General features: G+C 34.1%; 1 protein-coding gene across 9 annotated transcripts in view; it reads right to left on the bottom strand.

Annotated features, from left to right (window-relative positions):
* Positions 1–2,059: 2,059 nt before the first annotated feature.
* LOC123714125 overlaps positions 2,060–20,452 on the bottom strand; it is a 77,903-nt gene continuing 59,510 nt past the window's right edge. For 4 of the 9 annotated variants that reach the window (XM_045668271.1, XM_045668272.1, XM_045668269.1 and 1 more), the window contains 15 exons: positions 16,698–16,950; positions 15,674–15,860; positions 15,445–15,601; positions 13,083–15,362; positions 12,721–12,844; positions 12,262–12,510; positions 12,065–12,170; positions 11,744–11,996; positions 11,016–11,429; positions 10,221–10,380; positions 7,608–7,716; positions 6,999–7,109; positions 5,861–5,941; positions 5,310–5,456; positions 2,060–4,562 (listed from right to left, as the gene is read on the bottom strand). In XM_045668271.1, coding sequence (XP_045524227.1) covers positions 4,391–4,562; positions 5,310–5,456; positions 5,861–5,941; positions 6,999–7,109; positions 7,608–7,716; positions 10,221–10,380; positions 11,016–11,429; positions 11,744–11,996; positions 12,065–12,170; positions 12,262–12,510; positions 12,721–12,844; positions 13,083–15,362; positions 15,445–15,601; positions 15,674–15,860; positions 16,698–16,950 — 4,803 coding nt within the window. In that variant the 3' untranslated portion in view covers positions 2,060–4,390. Of the gene's footprint in view, positions 4,563–5,309; positions 5,457–5,860; positions 5,942–6,998; positions 7,110–7,607; positions 7,717–10,220; positions 10,381–11,015; positions 11,430–11,743; positions 11,997–12,064; positions 12,171–12,261; positions 12,511–12,720; positions 12,845–13,082; positions 15,363–15,444; positions 15,602–15,673; positions 15,861–16,697; positions 16,951–18,494; positions 18,751–20,452 lie in introns of those variants that run through there. The other 5 variants (XM_045668275.1, XM_045668274.1, XM_045668277.1 and 2 more) reach the window with 4 other exon arrangements.

The raw sequence follows: 20,452 nt of genomic DNA on the forward strand, positions 1-20,452 counted from the left end.
TATTGAAGCTTAACGTTTTTAGTTGAACACTGAAATAATATTCTATATTTAACCGACTTATGAAATCCAAGTTGTAACAAAGCTCATCAATTAAATTAAAATAAGGGAAGAGAGTGTTATGTTATGTAATTACGCCGTACTTTCGTACATATATATTATATACTGCCCTTACACCAGAAACGTTTCACTACAAAATCAATTTCGTATCCAAGTAGTTATTATATTATATAGATATAAATATGTTTTAGCTATTTTTTTTATTGTCCATCCCCAATTTCCTACCCAACCCTTACTTATTAAAATACCCGAAAATTTTACTTTTGTTATTAAAATGCATTCTAAATATTTATTTTAGAAGTTATTAGTGGGATAGAAAAAGGCAGAAATCATAATATTTATTACTCTATTTACATATAATATTTCTAGGACGATTACTACATTGAAGATTGGGAAGAGGACCGACCCCTCTCAAGAAGTCATTCTGCTCGTTGGTCCCGTACCCCTCATACACCTCGCGCCCTATCTCCACAAAAGCCGGTTGATGAAAGACTCCTACGCACCGATAAGACCCGCAGATCCCTCAGACTTGTCAGCGCTCGTGCCCAGCCACGTTCCGCCTGCTCAAGACGCTCTTCAATTACTCATCGCCCAGCGTTTACTGTTTATTGAGTGTTAGACGTAACATAATTTTAAAGTGTCAAAGTTTTCGTACACAGATACACTGAAATAGATTATTACAGCAAGTAACTGTAAGCATAATATTATTAGACAAAGCAACCAATGAAATACTAGTGCATAATACTTAATAATTGACCACCAATAGACGAGTAAACGTCGATTGTTATAATCGAACAGCGCACCCACCCTTAGTGGGTGTCCATAGGCTGCGATGACTGTTTGGGCAATAAATTATATAAAACAATGTATAAAGGTGTGATCAAGCAATCATACTTAATAGATTTCGCGGATGTATTTAAATTGTATATCAAAGAGAGGAATTGTTCCTGTCTTTCTACAAAACAGGATCTTTATTTATATATTCCAATTTAGTCAAATCATATCAAAATTGTTCGCTCTACTTATGGCGACTTAGTATTTACGCTCTTTCACTTCTGTAGCTCCAATCTTTGCTGATTTAGCACATATTTTAATGTTTTTCAAGCGTTTAAGGCATACGTTGTTAGTTATGCGGTCACAGTAGGTAACACAGAAGATTAGAACTCTTCTAGCCCAATTTATTACAAAGGAATTGTAATAATTGTCTTCTTTTTCGCGTGTATCACATTTATCGGTGAGGGCCTAGTGGCTGAAGTCGAGCCTTCTAATCACAGATCTACGCCATTGGAATTTTCACTCTATTTGCTCAATTGTAGTGAAGGCAAAACATCGCAACCGGCATGTCTTGATCACAAAAAATCAATAACATGTCTCAGATATAGAAAGCCGACCATCTTTTTGTGTGTAAAATAAAACGATCGCAAAACGATAACGGATGCAATTTAAAGCCAATGAGGGTTTTAAATTAAATTTAAAAGAATACTCTTGAAAATTAAAATCTTGTACGCCCTAATCTATAAAGGCTTACTGTAAATTAAATCGCGTGATTATAATTCTTAATTATTTTAAAATGTATTTTTTTTTGATAAAGTGAAATACATTTTCATTTTATTCATTCATTCATTTTAGTCTAAATTTTTATATGAATTTAAAAGCCTCAAAATCTCATTCACATGTTACTCCTGTACGTCAAAATGTATTGGATTTTGAAATGCGGGAGTTCTAGTTCGTCTCAGAGCCCTCACTGATAGTAGAAACCAAGCTGGATTTAAGAGTGTTTATTTCTTCAAAAAAATGGTTTTTATACAATTTTATAAAATTTACTAATTAATGTATTGCTTATCAGCAGCTTAAAATCAGCTCTGTGGCTTTTGTCTTAATTTTAAGTCAACACGATCTCTAGCAAATTTGTTATGTAGTTTTCATCTTAAATAAATTATACTCACCAATCTTATATTTTATTTAATTAAATACCTAGATTTTTTAATATAATAAAACAACATTTTATTCATATTATATAGTTATTTAATTGGTGTACATGGTTATGCATAATATTCAATTGTTAATTTATTAAATTATGGCACTTAACATAATATCTTTAAATAATACATACGCAAATGGATAATGAATCAATGATCGGAACACAGAATTTTCGAAATTAAACTTAATATATTCGGAATTATTTCTCAGTCGTTCGACACTTTCGCTTGACGAAAGTTTCTTTTTATGTATATATTTTTTTTAATTTTATAAGAAAATAAAATTTAAACACAACAAAAATTATTGATCCCAAATCGCAAATAAAATTACTCAATGAAATTATAAATTAATCTTTTGTACGCAGAGTTCTCACCATTCACCTCGACACCTTAAACGCGCAGGAAATTCTTACTTTCACAACTTATCATTTCATACAAACTGTTAAAAACTTATCACTAAAGAACTTTACTATTTAAATTACGCTAACTTCCAAAGCGTTTATTTTCAATGCGATAGAAGCGAGCTATTATATTTCCACTCTATAGAACTGTGATTTAAGGCATGTTATTAAGCTAATCTATACGGTTACTGGATTGATCGATCTATTTATACATATTTAGTGGAAGCAATCCGATTAATATGGTTTGATGCAAAGCTCACTCACACAACGACAAACTTCAATACATCCAAAGGCCACAACACATTCAGTCACAAGCGCAGAGTAATGACAATGTTCAATTATATATTACCAAATTCGCACAACATATGAAAGTCAAACTACAATCAACACCCCTAAACTAATTATTGTATAAATTACACTCTATAATACAGTCCTTTTGCCTTTCACACATTTCGCCAAATGTTAGATCACGTGAAAACATTTAACGGAATATTTCAAAGGCATGTACAATGATTGTCAAGCGACGCTCATGTCGTGCCTCTGAGAACATCGGCAAGAGGTTAGCTCCAGCCTCGAGAAAGACGCGCTCGACTACAATTTCGTTCTACGACACACCAATAATAAACTACAATCGCCAATTTGTGACTCAACAGCACGACGGACTACGAGAGGAACTGTATCGTGCATAAAGGTTTCAATTTTTACCTTTTGTTTAACAATATTTACAAAACTATACGTATAACTGGAATTTCGAGTACATTTACATTTAGAGTATATTAAAATTTACATCTAACCTCTTGAGCAATACGAACGTACCAAAAATATCTTTCTCTCAATAGTTGCATATTAAGCAGTGATATGATTGACTATCACAATATTATTATCATATTTGGCGAAAGCGCATGCTAGGCCACGGGTATCAATCAAATGATTCTGTTAATGACATCTTAAATATCGACACACCGGTACCTTGCAATGTTCAGCATCTGATACAATACACTTATGTTACGAGGGTCGAATGAACAATGTTGGATGACGGGATATGAAAATGGATAGGCGCATGCGATCAATTCGAAAAATGTTATGATCCAACACCGCGTAGAAATATGGACACGAGGAACGGAAATTTGGAAAGGCCATGCGTTTAGTTCCACAACCGAGTTAAAGCCCATATCGACCTGAACATACCCGAACTAGAAAGGAGGGTAAGATGGAAAGGCCGCATGCTGTTAATGAGAAAGCATTGTTATCCGCGGTCCGCTTATCGACTTGTACCCGGGATTCAATCGACCCAATATTGCTAAACGAACTAACACCGATACGATAACGTTATGATATAATTTAGACACCAATATCTGTTTATCTAAAACATTAAAAGAGCGTCTTTCCCTCGGCCGGTTCGGAGATTATGTCCCTAGAGTTAACATTCACATCGCGGAAATATTTACCGTCAATATGTCATTATAAATTCCTAAATGCGTTACTCTAGTATCATTACAGGTAAATATTCCCGCGTTTTGAGTTAATATATATTTACAGATGTATATAAGTGCCTTAAACGTAAGACTAGATTTTACTATAGATACATACAATGTGCGAAGTCGATTTCAAAAGAATAAAAGTGTCTCAGAACGGGAAACTGCGATATATAAAATAATATTGTCATAGATGTCAAGTCAAAATAAATGGTCATTAAATAAAAGAGATTCCAATAAGAATCGTAGAAAATGAAGAAAAAACTCTAAAACGCAGATCCCCGCCCAAAGACCTATTCGAAAGGTAACGTCAATATCTCGTTCCACTTCTACTGTACTAAGATCACAATTATCACACGATTCACTGTTCTGGCTTATTGCACTCGGGGTAGCAGCCGTTTGGCGCTGATTTTGCCTAATGTCTGGCAAGCTTCAATGGTCGCCAATACGGCTGCCAGTCGCGCTAGGCAGGCCAATATCAGAAGTCCTCTAGGAGCACGGCATCCCTGGGCACGAGGCCTTTCTGTTCGCCCCGACAGCACAGTAAGTACTGGTCATCCACCTCCAGGATGAGGCGCAATCGTTCACCTTCGTTGAACGCCAAATGACCGGAGTCTGAAGGCAGTCGATGCCATAACGTTCGCACGTACCTGTAATGGAGAATTAGGTATTTAATCGCAAAACAAAACAAAAAAACTTTACTTATAGTTTTTTTATAGTGTTAAATGTTTTTATTTATCCATACAAGAAAAGACCGCTCGGTGCCAAATAATTTATGTACTCTGTTTTGTTATATGTATGTTTAAGGTAACGGAGTATTATAAATAATTAATAATATATATAAAGATTTAAAAGGGCTTTAGATAATTTGTTCTGGGCCTAAATTGTACTGAATGCATTTATTACCAAAACTGGGTCAGACGACAATCTGATAACATTAAAACTGGACTACGCGGCCAGTTGAGTAATAAAAATTGCCGTACGAAATAGATAATAAATAGTTATAGTATGAAGTATATAAGGATTTAAAATAAGTTTAGTTTTTCTTGATGTGTATGATAAATTTAGTGACATTATGTCATCATAGTTATGATTAATTTCCCCAACAAATTTAATAACGCCATTTTATAGACACGTTGATCTGAAACCATACCTGACTACGTAACGTCATTTCAACGTCACACGTCAACGTCAATTCAAAAACGACATATGACCTTAAAATCATAAACCATGATGAAGTCGAAATGCAGTCGGAAGGGCCGGGCAGTTTTTTTTTTAAATATTTATTTACTGTTTGAAAATAAAAATAAATCAATGGCGCTACAATCTTTTTAGGTCTAGGCTTTTTATTTCTGTATCTATTTGTTAATTCAATAATTTAAGAAAGAAAGACTCACTTGTGTTTCTGTTGTGTATGCCCGCGGGCGGCGGAAGATGAGGCGGCTCGTCTAGGGGCTGCAGGTGGGGCGGCGCGACCGTACGGCAAAGACGAAGGGCGAGGTGACACACCACTCGGTCCTTGTGCTTGGTCTACTCGGGAAGTCCTGCGGTGATTGTGTTTAGATATAGTTACATAGTCATACGAAAACTGAATATATGTATCTTAGTAGTAATATTATATAACTCAACTCTATCCGAAACTGATTATTACATGCGCTTCAATTGTTCAAGACGTATCAATGTAAAAGTACTCAATCGGGAGGACGGAGCGGTTCTATGGAAAATCATTTTTGTCCTTATCGGTCTCCAGACACGAAAGTGATTAAAAATATATGAAGCTTACAGTATGTTTATGCGTAAGTTACTTGTGATTTAATATTTAATATGTCGTCCGTTCAGTTATAAGTCCCAAGCAAAAATACATGCAAAATCGTGCTATTATTTGTTATTTCCGGAATATTTAATTTGTTAATGTAGTTAGTATAATCCCAACAAATATGATACGTACGGCGCCTTTTTAGCATTTTTATCGACTCTTTGATTGGTCCTCGCTTTCTCGAAGACATTCCTTTTCGTGTCAGGTATAACTCTGTAGATGCGTGCATAATTTATAATGTGCTTAAAGCATAAACCGTCACCATAGACTACAAAGAATACCTATCGTGTGTCGATTGTAATAAAGCCGTGCTGTTTTTATTTCTACAATAATAATACTAATATAAATAATAATTCTACAAAATTTTAACTGATTTCGTTCGTAATTCATCGCGCTCTTGTCACTAACACTAGGATTATGAGAACAAATTAATAACTGTGAGGTTTATATTACATGTTTTTGGTCTATCTAAAGTAAATAAGTAATTTTATATACGTAATATTCCCTAAGTATATCTCCATGTGAACTTTCTACATTTAGAGAATGATTGCGATGGTGTCTAGATAATTGCAGTATACATGTATAAATATTTCACTATTTTTTTTATTATTGGTGATCAATTGGTGAAGATTGGGTGATTTAAGATTTAATTTATCAGAAATCATGTATATTTATTTATTTATTGTATAAATGATCTTAATATAAAGGAAGTTGGTGTGATGGAAACACAAACTGTACACAGTTTTTCTGACCACCAGGACGTATATTATATAGAATAAGTAACTGACTCACTAACTTATCTCTTACTTAACTTGTATAAGTACAAAGGCGCTGATTAAAGATTTAATTTGACGCCTATTAGATAGTTCGAGTGACCTAGAGCTTTTCTCGCTCAACGATAAACTTTCGCAATTCAGAGAGGAAATACTGCTAGCATTAAAGGTGCACTGCCACAGGGGCAAAACTTCTTAAATTTATTAGAATTTTCTATGTATCAATGATAATAATCATATATAATTGAATGCATATATCGATTACAATTACGGTGTTATAGAGACCCGGCGTTAGTTTGCAAAGATACAGGAATGCGAGGAATCTAATTTCTCTATATGTTTCTATTTCTTTTTTACAATTCTTTACTACAATAAAAAAATCTTATGGTATAAAGAAAAAGGGTAGCGCAAAATGTGTATCCCGTATGTAAAATTGGACATTAACATAGGAGTTCGCGATAAGTCGAATTGCTGATTCCTAGTTTACAAGTTATTACCTGTTTGCCGCTTGCGGTGGTTTTTTGTTTCCAACACCGCGTTGTGTGGTTTGTGTCCGTGGAGTGGATATGGTTGGAGACGCTCCTTTGCGAACAGCTACTGGTATTCCACTGATGAATAATATTTATATTAAAAAAACCTGTACTTATTGCATATTGGACATGATTAGAGGATTTATACACACAATTTGGACAAATATATTTTTTATTTCATTATCTAGTTTTAACAATCTGCATAATTTAGAATGTAATAAGGTAATTCATTTTAAAACAAATTGAACTTTCAAATTACCCGCATGCATTAAAATAATTACAAGTTAACAAAAACCTTACAGTATACAGTAAAAAAAAAATCATTTACTGAGAACAATTTATTTTCTATTGAATTCTCGGATATTATTTGTATTTTTTAAGTAATCATTTGATTGCTAAAAATGTATTGAGATAGTAATGTCGAAATATTAGGATTAGAATAGTCTTCAGCGCTAATATGTGATGTCAAAAACATGTTTGACATTGACGGTGACGTTAGTGACATTTCGGTAAATGTATAGTGGTATAGTTTCTCTTCTAAGTCCCGATTCGGAATGTTAGAAATAAATTACTTACCGAAGCGTGTTTTTAGCTGGCGATGGTAATGCGGGCGCTTGCGGTCGGACGGGCGATGACACGGGTCGTGGAATCTTAGAACCACGTGCGGCCGCCGGGGATGTCTCACCTAAGGAAAAATAATAAATGATATACTAGATTGATGTACATAGATTAAGCTTTTGGACAAGGCTTCATCGTTCAGCTGAATTGGATTGTTTTTATAAAACTTATCGCTCTTCATGTGTAAGTGTTTATGTTTTTATTTGCAAGTGTCTTTATAAAATAATGAGTGGACAAATATATATATTAACATATTAATGCCCATGCGCAGTATGTATTTGTTTCCAATGTATTATATGAAAACATTAAAAAGCTTAGAAATTATACTCGTTTTCTTTTCAAAGTTAAAGTTTATTGTTTTGCAATTTATATCCACATTTAGTGGTATTGATAATAACAGGTTATCCTGATCTTAGGGGCTTATCTCTTATAAAACTGGTCATGAGCATCGTGAGTACACGTAGACAGTACGTGGTCATCAGAAGCATGACACACATGACTAAAGTGGATTTTCATTTAAATCGCAAAGGTATATTGTATTCTCGAGCTGGATATCCAGTTGAATTTGCTAATAATTATTAGACCGCTGAACCATTGATATTATGAAGGATCGATAATGCAATGGTGAAATACAGAACAGCAATTTAAATTTGGTACCAAGCACGGGGGCATTGCATCTACCGAAATAGATTTTTTATCCGAACATCTTGAACTCATTTTAAAAGTATTGTGAGTATAGTATGCTTATTAAACCGTAACCTTGTAACTTCATTTAAAATGTTTAGGATAAAGTTTAAAACATAGGATACGGCTAGAATCGTCGCTGAACAAAAATATCATCCAAATGTAAAAAAGACACTATATTTATATCACTAAAGCAAAACAACGCATGCAACATATGAGCAGTATTGGCCTAGTGGATTCAGCGTGCGACTCTTATCCCTGAGGTCGTTGGTTCGATCCCAGGATGTGCACCAATGGATTTTCTTCCTATGTGGGCATTGAACATTAGCTCGAACGGTGAAGGAAACCGGCTTGCCTTTGACCAAAAATTCAACGGTGTGTGTCAGGCACAGAAGGCTGATCACCAGACTTATAAAGGCTGTAGCGCCATTGATTATTATTATTATTATTATTACAGTAAAACAACAGGAGAAAAATAGCATCAGTTATCCTCGTTAAACACAAACAAGGTGGGTTAACGTTAAATGACATTTAAGTAATTAAACAAGAGAATTGAAAATAATATCAGTTCTAAAACAAGTTTATGTTTGTTTTCTCATGTTTATATAATATATATACTATTCAGATAGCAAAATTTGACTTTTTTCACAAAATATAACGTACTTTAATTATGAGATTTGAAAGATTCATAGAATGTGAACTAAGGTCGCGTACGCTTATCGAAAATAGCTCTTGATCTCTCTCTGATGCCAACAGGAAACGACGTAAAGGTGAAATGACTAATTCATGAATAAAATCTAGTCTGCTTTCAGGTAGTGTAAAAAGAATTTACTAAATATGATCTTAATTAGCAAGATTAACGTTTGAAAAAAATACAAAGTATCGATATTTATTATTAGAGTTTTATTTACATTTCTGTTATGTACAGTACTTATTTAAAATATTTAGATTCGACTGTAGGACTAGTGCTTTATTTATGAACCCTAAATTTATTCAGACACGCTAGATTAGTGTAGTAAAAAAACTGTTGTCTCTTTCTGTCAATTTGAGGTTACACTATGATGAAAGTGACGAGTGAGTGAATAACTTACTACTACTATTTACTAATAGTTTTATTATAATTGGGCCTTTTTATCACGACAAATTAGAATATATAGATCACATTTAATGGATATAGTCAATCAATATCATCAAGTCATTTTCATGTTTCGAATCTAATACTGTACTATACATTACTTTGTAAGTGGGTCGACTATTCTGAGTTTAGAATTAATCCTTTTAATTCAGTGAAGAAATTTTAATAGTGCTGTAGGTACACAAACTATAATTGTAACAATTTTAAGTGTTAACAGGACATAGGAAGTGCTTCATTTGGTGTTGTATCAATATAGTAGTGTCCATTGTTTCATAGCATTTTATGAGGAATGGGAAGTACATGAATGAAATATTAAGGTTCTCGACTTTACACTATAGAGACTGATTATCAAAATTTGTATAAACTTAAAATTTTGACATAGATTTAAGACAGACAGTTGTACAGAATAAAAAAAAACATACGCAGAAAGCGGACAACTCGATAATTTTAAGTCATATCATTGAATAAACGTTGGGCATGTTATCAATCGATTAACAGAAATGTGTTTAATGATAACAAATAATTCGTTTGAGAAATGTAAGTTGTAATATTTTAATATTTTAGCGGTGTTTAGCGAATTTAGTGTAGCGAATGACCCACTTAGAGGGATATGTTGTTTATAAATTCGATTTTAAATCATTTGAACATAATACGTATACAAAACATACCAACATACATACATAATAGTTTTCTAGCTGATAAAATGAAGGTAAAAATCGCATATACAAACATAAACCGATAGAAAAACTTACTGGGTGGTGTAACAGGGCTTTCCGCATTGCTCATCATCTCCCATTTAAGCTGGAGTTTCCGGAACTTGCCTCCAGAGTTATTGCTGCCCTGTGCAGTGTTGCCACTGCCACAGCTATTAACTGAGCTGGGTCGCCATTGCTCTTCACTGCTGGTATCAAGCTGGACAAAAGTATAAAACGAGATATAAGTATGCAGTATAGCCAGCTTTAGTTTTCCTGCTAATCCTAGAGACTAATACAAAAGACACATATGCTATGGTAATGCAGAGCAATTTTGAATCACCCCTCCTGGTATAACCAGGGACTACAAGATACTCGTTACTAACAAACAGAACTAACAATTTCTTTTTACTCGTAGCTATTTTACTAATTGGATTATATATACAGTTTTACTACTAATTTATAATAATAAAATTAATAAATAATGGAAATAAATGTAAAAGTTCAATAACATTTCTACCAAACTGCATTTGAAGAGGCATTTCGTGTAGAACGACATTTTACATTTATTTTCTACAAGTAAATATTCAAATGGAAGAACAATGTTTCGTGTACACAAAATGGTTGCCTGATATTCATACTATTTATGAGTAAGCGGAACATTTATTGCACAAACATAAACGACAAGTTCTACAAAACCAATAAACTTCATACATAGCAACCAATATAATATATAAAATAATGGTACGAAACTAAAATCTACAAAATAATACGTAGAAAGCGTGATTAAAGGCGAAACGAAAAATAACACGATTTACATAAAAAAGCGTCAACACATAGATTCCCTCCAGTTACCTTCATTTCGACCGTGGAGGGTTTTGTGGTCACTTTGTTCTCTAGACTATCTGTGTAATCGTCACTGTCGTCAAGTACCAAGCGGTCGAAAGCTTGCATCAGTTTAGAACCCAACTGTACCCCCGACCATCGCCTATTGTTTTCTTCAATTCTGCTATTATTCGGACACATGTCGTAACCGAGGGGAGTCGGATTGACACAGGACCTTGGCCTATTTTTTTCTATAGTAGTCTTTATATTTGCCGTATCATTGAGAAGGTCAGGGGTTGATGGCTCTTTAATTTTAGGATCTTTGTTTCGCATTATGACGCTTGCTTGGGAATCATCGCTCATTCCACTGGACTGCATCGAACGGACCAATTTCAGTAAGTTCAGCTGGTTCAGGGTTAGTTGCGGGGTGTTAATCGTAGTTGGCTGTTAAATACACCAAAGTTTTAACATCATGCAACATGCTACCCGTTAGTTGATATACGTCCTTGGGGCCGACATCGAAGCTTCGATATCGCATTTATTTGCATTTTATGAAAGCTGTGCACGAACGTATCTTAGATCGCAGTGACTTGTGATTCAAAAGCACATGCAATAAATAAAATGCAAATAAAGCTATGTCTGCGGCGGGATTTTGTATGCATTATGGTTATGTAGAATGATAGTTAAAGAAGATAAGTTTATATTAGTAGAAATGTAAGAGAAAAAATTTACAGAGATTTTAGGAATTGGATTCTTACCCGACTCGCTGCCCTCATATCGCTTTCGATACGCTTGAAGCTTCTATGTAGTTCACGCATTTCAAACATGAGGTCCAAGGAGAAAGGTAAGAGACGAAGAGGTTCAAGGCTGGCCAACAATGTATCCAGTAATGCTCTGCAACGCGGTTCGCCAACGCACCCGGCAAGTATGAGAGAATCAGGGTCATAATGTTTAGCTAGTATGGACTCCCGAGTTCTTACATACGATACCCATGCGTCAACGGACTGTGCACTAAAATGAAATTTAATATTTAATATTTTTACCGCAGATGTATTGGACTCTTGGACAAAAACACTTACTTAAGAAGACCTAAAATGAATGCGTTGAATTTGACCAGCCCTTCCGTCACTGCGTCCTCGCTGTTTATTCTCAAAACTAACTCGTTGAGGGATTTTGTGATAGGACCTGAAAACGCATTTTCTATAAATTTCTATCATTCTACAAAATATGCTGTATCATATCACTCATTATACATCATTATCATCACTGAACGTACCTTGTCTTGCAGTAGATTCCACCATTTGCCAAACAGAGTTATTGACAGCACCAAAAGATGTTTCGATATTTTCTTTTAAACCATCTCTAAATATAGCGTAAAGTGCAGGACATAACGCATTCAGTGCAATCTTGGCGCATGTCGGAGACTGTTTCGAATCACCAAGGAAAGCAAGTTCAGCTTGATCCGTAGCAGATGAAAAGTGTTGTATTAACATTTCCACAGCATCAGTGACATTTGAGACTAGAGCTAAAATTCCAGAATAAAGATGTAATTCGTATAGTCTTGGTATAATTTATCGATGCACTAACCTTTCTTTTTACACCCCAGCGTAAACACAGAAAGAAACATGTGACAGAAGGAGACGAAAAATAATTTTAATTAAAACAGTGCTATTTAGACTTATTAAGTTTTTGTGAATAAAGGGAATAGTGTTGCAATTATAAGAAATGTACCAACCTCGTTTCTGGGATACATCTATTAAATCGTATTTAGCCCTTCCATCATGTCGCGTGGGACTTGCGAATTCATCTGGGCTTACTTCAGCCTCTTCACAAATTGGCATTTCCGCAAGGTTTTTGCCCTAAAACATTCATTATTGTTGACATATGTTACTAGTTTAGTTAGTATTTTATTATGTGAAATGATTTATGGCTGCGTTATGGCATTCATGGATGAGCTAGTAAAATAAGAAAATATAGGTTCGCTAAGAAAACGAAACAGACAATTGCAAAATAACGACGTAAGCTAAAAAAAGAAAAGTACTTACTGGACATAGCAGGGATTGCCGTGCACTAAATGATAAAGCATTAGGTTTTTACCTGATAAAGTCGTAGTGCTACCACAGCTGAAATGTTAGGCGAGTTAGGTGGAGTGACGGGATTAACTACCTTTAGCTCTTCCACGGCTTTCGATTGTGGAGCGTCACTCTTCACCTCTGACTTCTGGGCAAAACTTACTGATTTTTTGCTATTGCAACTGCTGGCGCTAGAGTCTGTGGACCTCTGATTCTCCTCTTGAGACCGTTTCATTTGTAAGAACTTGGTAACCTGACTTCTTACCTTTTGTACTTGAGTTTGATCCCACTCGTCCATGTTTTGACAGTTAACACCACTTTGCTTTAAGAACTCTTCAAGTTGCTGTAAATCAGCGCTGCTAATGAGTGCCCCAGGTGGTGGAAATTCTATGTATTCCAACTTTTTTGTTCGTGGCTTGGGCATTGGCGGAGTGTGCGGTCTATGATATCTTAATTCGTTTGATTTTCCTGATTCGAGGCTGCTTTCCGTACCAACACCTTCATCTTGGTAGTACTCATTGTAATCGATATCTTTTTCAGCAGCATCTAAAAATTGCTGCGATAATCTTTTTGCAGCTAAATCATTATTCTTCCTACAGTCTATGTTTTGATTTTGAAGGTAATAAGGTTCTTGAAGAGACCGCCTTTTTGTTTTTTGCTCGACTGCTGCTGTTGCGCAAACTAGAGGATCTTGTTGTACAAGATCTTCCATTTCAAACATGCTGTAACGTTTAGTGTGCGCATTTGACTTTTTGGTTTTATCTAAAGATTTCCTTAGAATACTTTTTGGTAGGGGTGGCCTTGGAGGTACAGGCTCACCTTGTTTTGCTAAACGATGTTGATCAGCTAGAGACAGAGATCGCTTCGGCACAGTTGGATTTGATCTTTGTGGATCATTATGGACCCCACTAGCCTCTGAACTTGTAGCGCTATCGTAGCGATAAACAAACAGAGGGTTAAAGTTTCCAGCTGGCGCTGGACTGTTTTGGGCAGACGAATCAGTTAACATAGTAGAAGACCCTCTGTAACCAGAGGACGGTTGCGTAGCAGTACTAGAACTAGATGATACGGCTGTAGCATTCGCTAAGTTATTGCAATCACAGCTCATTGGCCTATTTCTTAGCCGTGAGGCAGGAGTTGCAGTACAATATTTTTCGGTGCACTTATGAATAGTTTCTTTCTCTTTCATGTGCTGCATTAATTCGGGTACCTCTGACAATAGTTGTCTACATTCAAGAGGTAATAAGAAGTTCAGAGAATCCCAGTCTTTAATATGTCCTAGGCCTTTCTTCTTTAACATTTCGACATCGTTACAAGAAAACGGACGCTTTCCCTTAACCTGTGTTCGATTTCTTTTACTGTCTGTTTTTGGAGACATGTTTACTTTTACTGGACTAAGGTAAATGTTGGGTCTACCGTTCAAGAAACTTATATCAGGTAAAGTGTAATTAGGGTACAATACGAATACCGGTTTTTCACAATCGCCTTCCTTCAATTTTTCTAAGAATGAAGCTTCAACTACTTTGTATAACTCTCTTTCATGTGAAACGCTCGTTTGTAAATTAGATGTTTGCATACATTTATCTTCAGTGCTGCTTTCAAAATTAGTTGATGTTGCCTTTGTATCACAAGTTTCTCGATGTATTATCTTGTTCATTTTGGTTATTTGGGTGCCATCAGATTCTGAGCAACTTGAGATGCTGACGCTCGTAGCAGATGAATGTGAAGATACCGACTTTTTGTTATGTCTTACCCTAGAAGGACTATTTATCAGGTTGGTATTGGTTCGCCTTATGCGCGGCTTATTTACTACAGCATACAGATTACTTTCACTATCACTTAACTTAGCTCCATCTGATTCTTCTTCTTCTAATAAGACCTCATCGTATACTCTATTAAAGGGATTAGTTCTTATTTCTTCATAAAATAAAGATGACGTTTCTTCGGTTGCTTCTATTGGTAGCTCTGCCTGGGGTCTCATAGATATAGATTTATTAATTTCAGCTTTGTGCTCTCCCAGAGATTCACCACTCTCACCTCCAGAGCTCGGCCAACACTCTGAGCGATCGAGCTGATCCATTGTTACCATTCCTTCATTACTATCGCTCTTTTGTTTCATGAAAAGTTTGACTAAGTTAAAGGATTGTTGTTTCGTTTGGCTTTTATCTGTGGAGGTTTGGTCGGTCGACGATGTGCTCATGGGCTCTGAGTGTTGGCTTCCTTGAGAGCGGTTTTGTGAAACATCATATACTTTCATACATATAGGAGTACTATGTAACCTTTGGTTTACGGTGAAGGAATCGACCTAAAAAACGAACAATGTTTATTAAAGGCAATGAGCCGATAACGTGTTTTGATAATTAATTTTCATTAGCACAATCACCTACCGTTGAATTGCTTAAGGCTGCCGAATTTATAGAGCTACTCATAAGTTTCCGCCTGTATAGATTTGGCAGACTTTGACTTTTTATTACAGAACTGTTCATATCATTTGTAGCATCTGTTGACTCGTTTGAATTCTCATTGTTATTACCCGATGGATGCCTAAACATAAAACAATCGTTATATTTTAAATACTTTGTTTAATATGGTAATTTTTTTTAAAACAATACGAACCTTTGTAAGGGCAATTGACTGGTTTGTTTTTTAAGCTTACTCCACGTAGTTAAACCTACGTCGCTCCTAGCCATAGACGTCGTTAGCTTATTTGTTAGTTTCTTACATCTTTCTAATAATTCTAAATTCCTGCGCGTTCTTTCATCACTATCTAATATTATTCGCATATCATCTTTATCCAGTTTGTCTGCAAAAAATGATTCACGTAAGACGAAGCTTATCAAATTTTAGGTAGGTGTATGTACTGTGAATTATATCATCTATATAATACCATGAGTGAATTTACTACACTAAAATTGGGACGAGATACACATCTCGCTCATATAAACATAATGTTAAGGTTTTCATGTAAATAAAATACAATTTTGTAATGAGAAAATATAGTTTTTTTAACATATATAATCATATCTACACACAAACCAATGTTTTAAGTCGATGCCACTTGTTAAAAATTATATTAAACCAATGCGTAAGTTCAGCTATATTTTTAAGTGCTTTCTTAATCATAACAAAACCAGCATAATTTAAAAAAGTATTGTAAAACTAACGTAACATATTTTTATGAAATATCTTATACCCTTATTTATATCTTATAAATACCTTATATCTATACCCCTGTCACAAGCAATGTTAGACAATAGAGTTTGTTTGTATCTCCAATATATGTCGATATTTCTGTATATGAGTATATATGAGCTTAAACCTTAACAAAATATAATATCCATCAAAATAAAGTAGTTCGGGTTTTAATTTGACTTGATTATTTCTCAAAAATGCTTATAAGTAAGTAAGCTTCATAAAAAGAGTAAGCGTGTCTAATAATTGTTCTAGGCTTTATTGAAATACGAATACCGCCTTGCCGGCCACACAGTATTAGTTCAGCGTACGTTTTGTTTTAATTAAAGTAGTTTGTTTCAGTTGAGTGATAAAGACAAAACATTCAGTAGCTTGATATATATGGTTTATAGAATACAAGTTGAGGTTTCATCTGTGTTAAAGGTTAGTAATAAATATCTCTACTCACCATGTTTTTGATTGACGGCAGTTTCAGCACACTCACTGTCCTCGGAGTAGATGGTGAGACTTCCCTCAAAAGCTATAGTATAGTTATCCTTATTGGCTTGACACGTTAGGATGAGATCCTGCTCAGTTGGTAATTCACAGTCTAAACTGTCAACACTGAAGTGGACACCATGAGCACCCTCTTTAACCGGAGAAAATAGTAATTCCGATTTGCATATTGACATTGTGTTGATGGAACCGACGGATTCTTCTCCCTGTAAAAGGATGAATTGTTAAAAACCTGTTTTCATATAGACTATATCTTGTATGTACTTTCATGTGGGACCATATTCCATGAAATGCCACACCACCTATGGTATATAGTATATTTACGATAAAAGCAGTGTAGTATATCATTCGGAGTACGAGAAAAAAATAATACCAACTGCATCTCTGATTTTTGCTTTGATACAAACAATTGTTAAATTGTATAGTTTTGTTTTTACTACATTTATAGATATGTAGTTTTTAACAGAACCAGCGGATAAGTCAACCTCTTTCTCCTAATTTGTCCTTTTGGAATTATTTTCATTTATCTCTTTATTTCATTCAACTATTTCCTTAAGATTAAGAAAATATGCTGAATGTGCTGTTCTCACAATTTGCAGCTTAATTTATAATATAAAGACAGTTTTAAGAGCGATTATAAGCATACAATTGAGTAAGTTTTAAGCGGAATGCATCGTGCACGAATTTATTCCAGGAAGCATAAAAGTAAACGTATTTTCTAGAACATAAACACCGAGATGTAAGTTTATATTGGGATGGGAGTAAATGGGTTTTACTGTAACGTACCTACGAATCACAAAACCAGATAGGGACTTTAGGACTTTTAAGTAGAAATTCACGTTTTTGTGTAATTTTTTAATGAAATTAATAAATGTATTCCCCGATTTTAAAATACGAAAGCTAAAAGTTCATGTTTAGGAAGTTGAATAATATTTTAAAAACGATGTTTTTTTGTAATATAAGCTGCGAAATTTATTAATAAGGTATAGAAAATCTTCTATAAGAAATTTTAAAAGGACTAAGTTTTCAAAATCTTAATATACAATAACTAATTACTTATTAACATTTCTCCGCAGTTCTGAAATAATTATTTTCGAACTACTCTCTTTTATCTGAACTACGGCGAGAAGTGGATACAAATGAATTGTGTATAGCTTATTGTATGACACAAGTACATGACTGTGCGGGCAGGCGTTATCAATTTATTTCTCTTTCCTGTTACAAATGAGGTCACAAATCAAATAGTTATGGAATAAATGACATCCATTGTTCTTTCAATTAAACAAATGTCGTTAACGGATAAACAAAATCATTAGGAATTCGTTTTATGACAAAAATAATGAGTTAAGATTTTTTTTGGTACGTCGTCGTGGTTATTAACTTTAAAATAATATTTCATATTATATTTTTTGGGTATATAATAGCCTGCATAGATCTTGGTCAATTCAATGCGGTGGTCCAGGTTTCCTGGACTATCATGGTTAAAGCGCAAAAAGCTTACCAATCAGTTGTACCACAGAAATATGATAGGCATAGTTTTAGAGATCTAAAATTTAAAAGATATAAATGAGGGTAGTTTGTTATACACATTGCATCAAGTTAATGTTAGTTAATTAGTTTTTATTAAATAGAGACAATCAATCCTTTCATGAGAATAAGCAAGCGTCGACGACGAATCGCAAAAGTTACGACGAAGCGTTAAAGTAGTGCAATTGTTATATTATAAAACAGTTATACTATTTAAACTTACAGAATAGTACCCTCCATTACAGGAGTCCCAATCAAAATCCGTCACACCCATATTGATGTCGTCCTCTCACTCACACACATATAGTTTTAATTTTCTAATTTATAAAATGTACTTTTTCACCTTTAATTATCTGACGCAAACACAATCGTTTAAAAGGTCTCGCGATGCACCCGTTTTGACCTCATAAAATAAACAATTAATGAGAGACATGATACACAGTAGCACTACTGAAGGCCCAGGGCGATACTGGGGCATCGAGCATATTAATTTTAATATTAGCTACAGCCTACACTTCTCAAAGTGTTGACGCGCGAACGCACGCGCAGCGAATTAAACTATTTTTAAGGTGACGCGGACTGTAAGGATCTCTGAAGCATCAGTTCGTTATCGTAATCGACGTGCTAATTATATTTGCACTTTTATTATTATAAATAACTAATTAAAGCGCTCAGTATATATATAATCATATTAATAGGCAAGTCTATACCAATTTTTATTTTATATCAGACTCATTTTCTATGAAAATTATCTGCATAATTTTTAATAAAAAATGTTTCGGGTTTTATCTCACCAAAGAAGATGTAAGGAGGTATTTGAAGAGGCGGGAAGATTTGTTTCAGCAGTAATTTGAAATATTAAGTATTATTTGTTGTTTCAAATGATAATTTCAGGTTTCATTAGTTTAAAAAAATATATATATTTTTGTCTATTAATGTACTTAGTTGTTTTCTGTTTCATATATATTGTTTGTCTATGTAATCTGTTTTGGCTTTGTATATTGTCTTGTATTGTTTGTATATAAGTGTCTTGTTTTAATATGTATGTTAGCTGTAAGATTACTAATAATTAAATAAATAAATTACAATTTAGAATAGTATTTAAATAAAATACTTATGTCAAACAAAAAACTCTTAAAATTATTTTTAATAAGGTTTTAATTAAGGTGGATAATAATCATAATTATATTTACGTGTAGAAAATATTCTTCGCCGTATTTTATAAAATTTACCATTTTTTTAAATTAAAAACGGTACATTTGAATAAAATAAACACCGCGGAGCTGATTTAAGAAGATAATTAGTTTTAGAATAATTCATAATTAATTTTATAAATGTAATGAAGGAATAATACGATAAAATATGATGTAATGAATTTTAGCTTCGTTGTGCTATCTATTTTTTGTCTAGGTTTGAGAATATATGGCCAATGGTCCGTCTTGATTGGTAACACACACATACGTAACGATAACACGGGAGAGCAAATATAGCACACTCACACATGCAATGAACAGGGAATGATTGCAGCTGTGAAGCTTAGTGTGTATGCTTGACGCAATGTTCACACTTCACGCACACATTAATGATTATTTTAACAGTCGTTAACATCCCGTGGGACTATGGGGCCAAATAGGAAGTCTTTTTGTTGATGCGAGCCAAGTACATCGACTTTCTTACATGTGAGCTGTGACTTATCATGAGACTGGTCTAATAATAAATACGCTGTAGTGAGTAGTGACATAATCTTCAAATAGAGTCGATTTGAGATATTTTGTTTGTAATAACGTTTTTCACATTAGAGCGACCGTAATATTGTTTTCAACTTGCAACATGTGAAATTGAGCGTATCAACTAGATACATTTTGACTTTGACTTTGAACATTTAACCGTTATAATAATGGACTTCGTTAAAAGTTATAAAACTTTAAAGTCACACTTTTAGCCATATTGTTATTCTTGCTTAATTAGTTTTGATTCCGCTCTTATCAACTATCGCTATTTATCATAATATTTAGGGATACGATAATTAATATGAATATAAAACCGTGAAGTACTTTCATAACACTTAATTGATAACACGTATTACATTTCTGTGACTATTTTATATCCAAATTATTTGACCCCTAACTCAAATTAGTGACAGAGGAAGTTGTAATGTGTAAACACTTTCAGGTGTTTTAC

This window comes from Pieris brassicae, chromosome 9, assembly GCF_905147105.1.
Source record: "Pieris brassicae chromosome 9, ilPieBrab1.1, whole genome shotgun sequence".
In the NCBI taxonomy this organism is placed as follows: Eukaryota; Metazoa; Arthropoda; class Insecta; order Lepidoptera; family Pieridae; genus Pieris; species Pieris brassicae.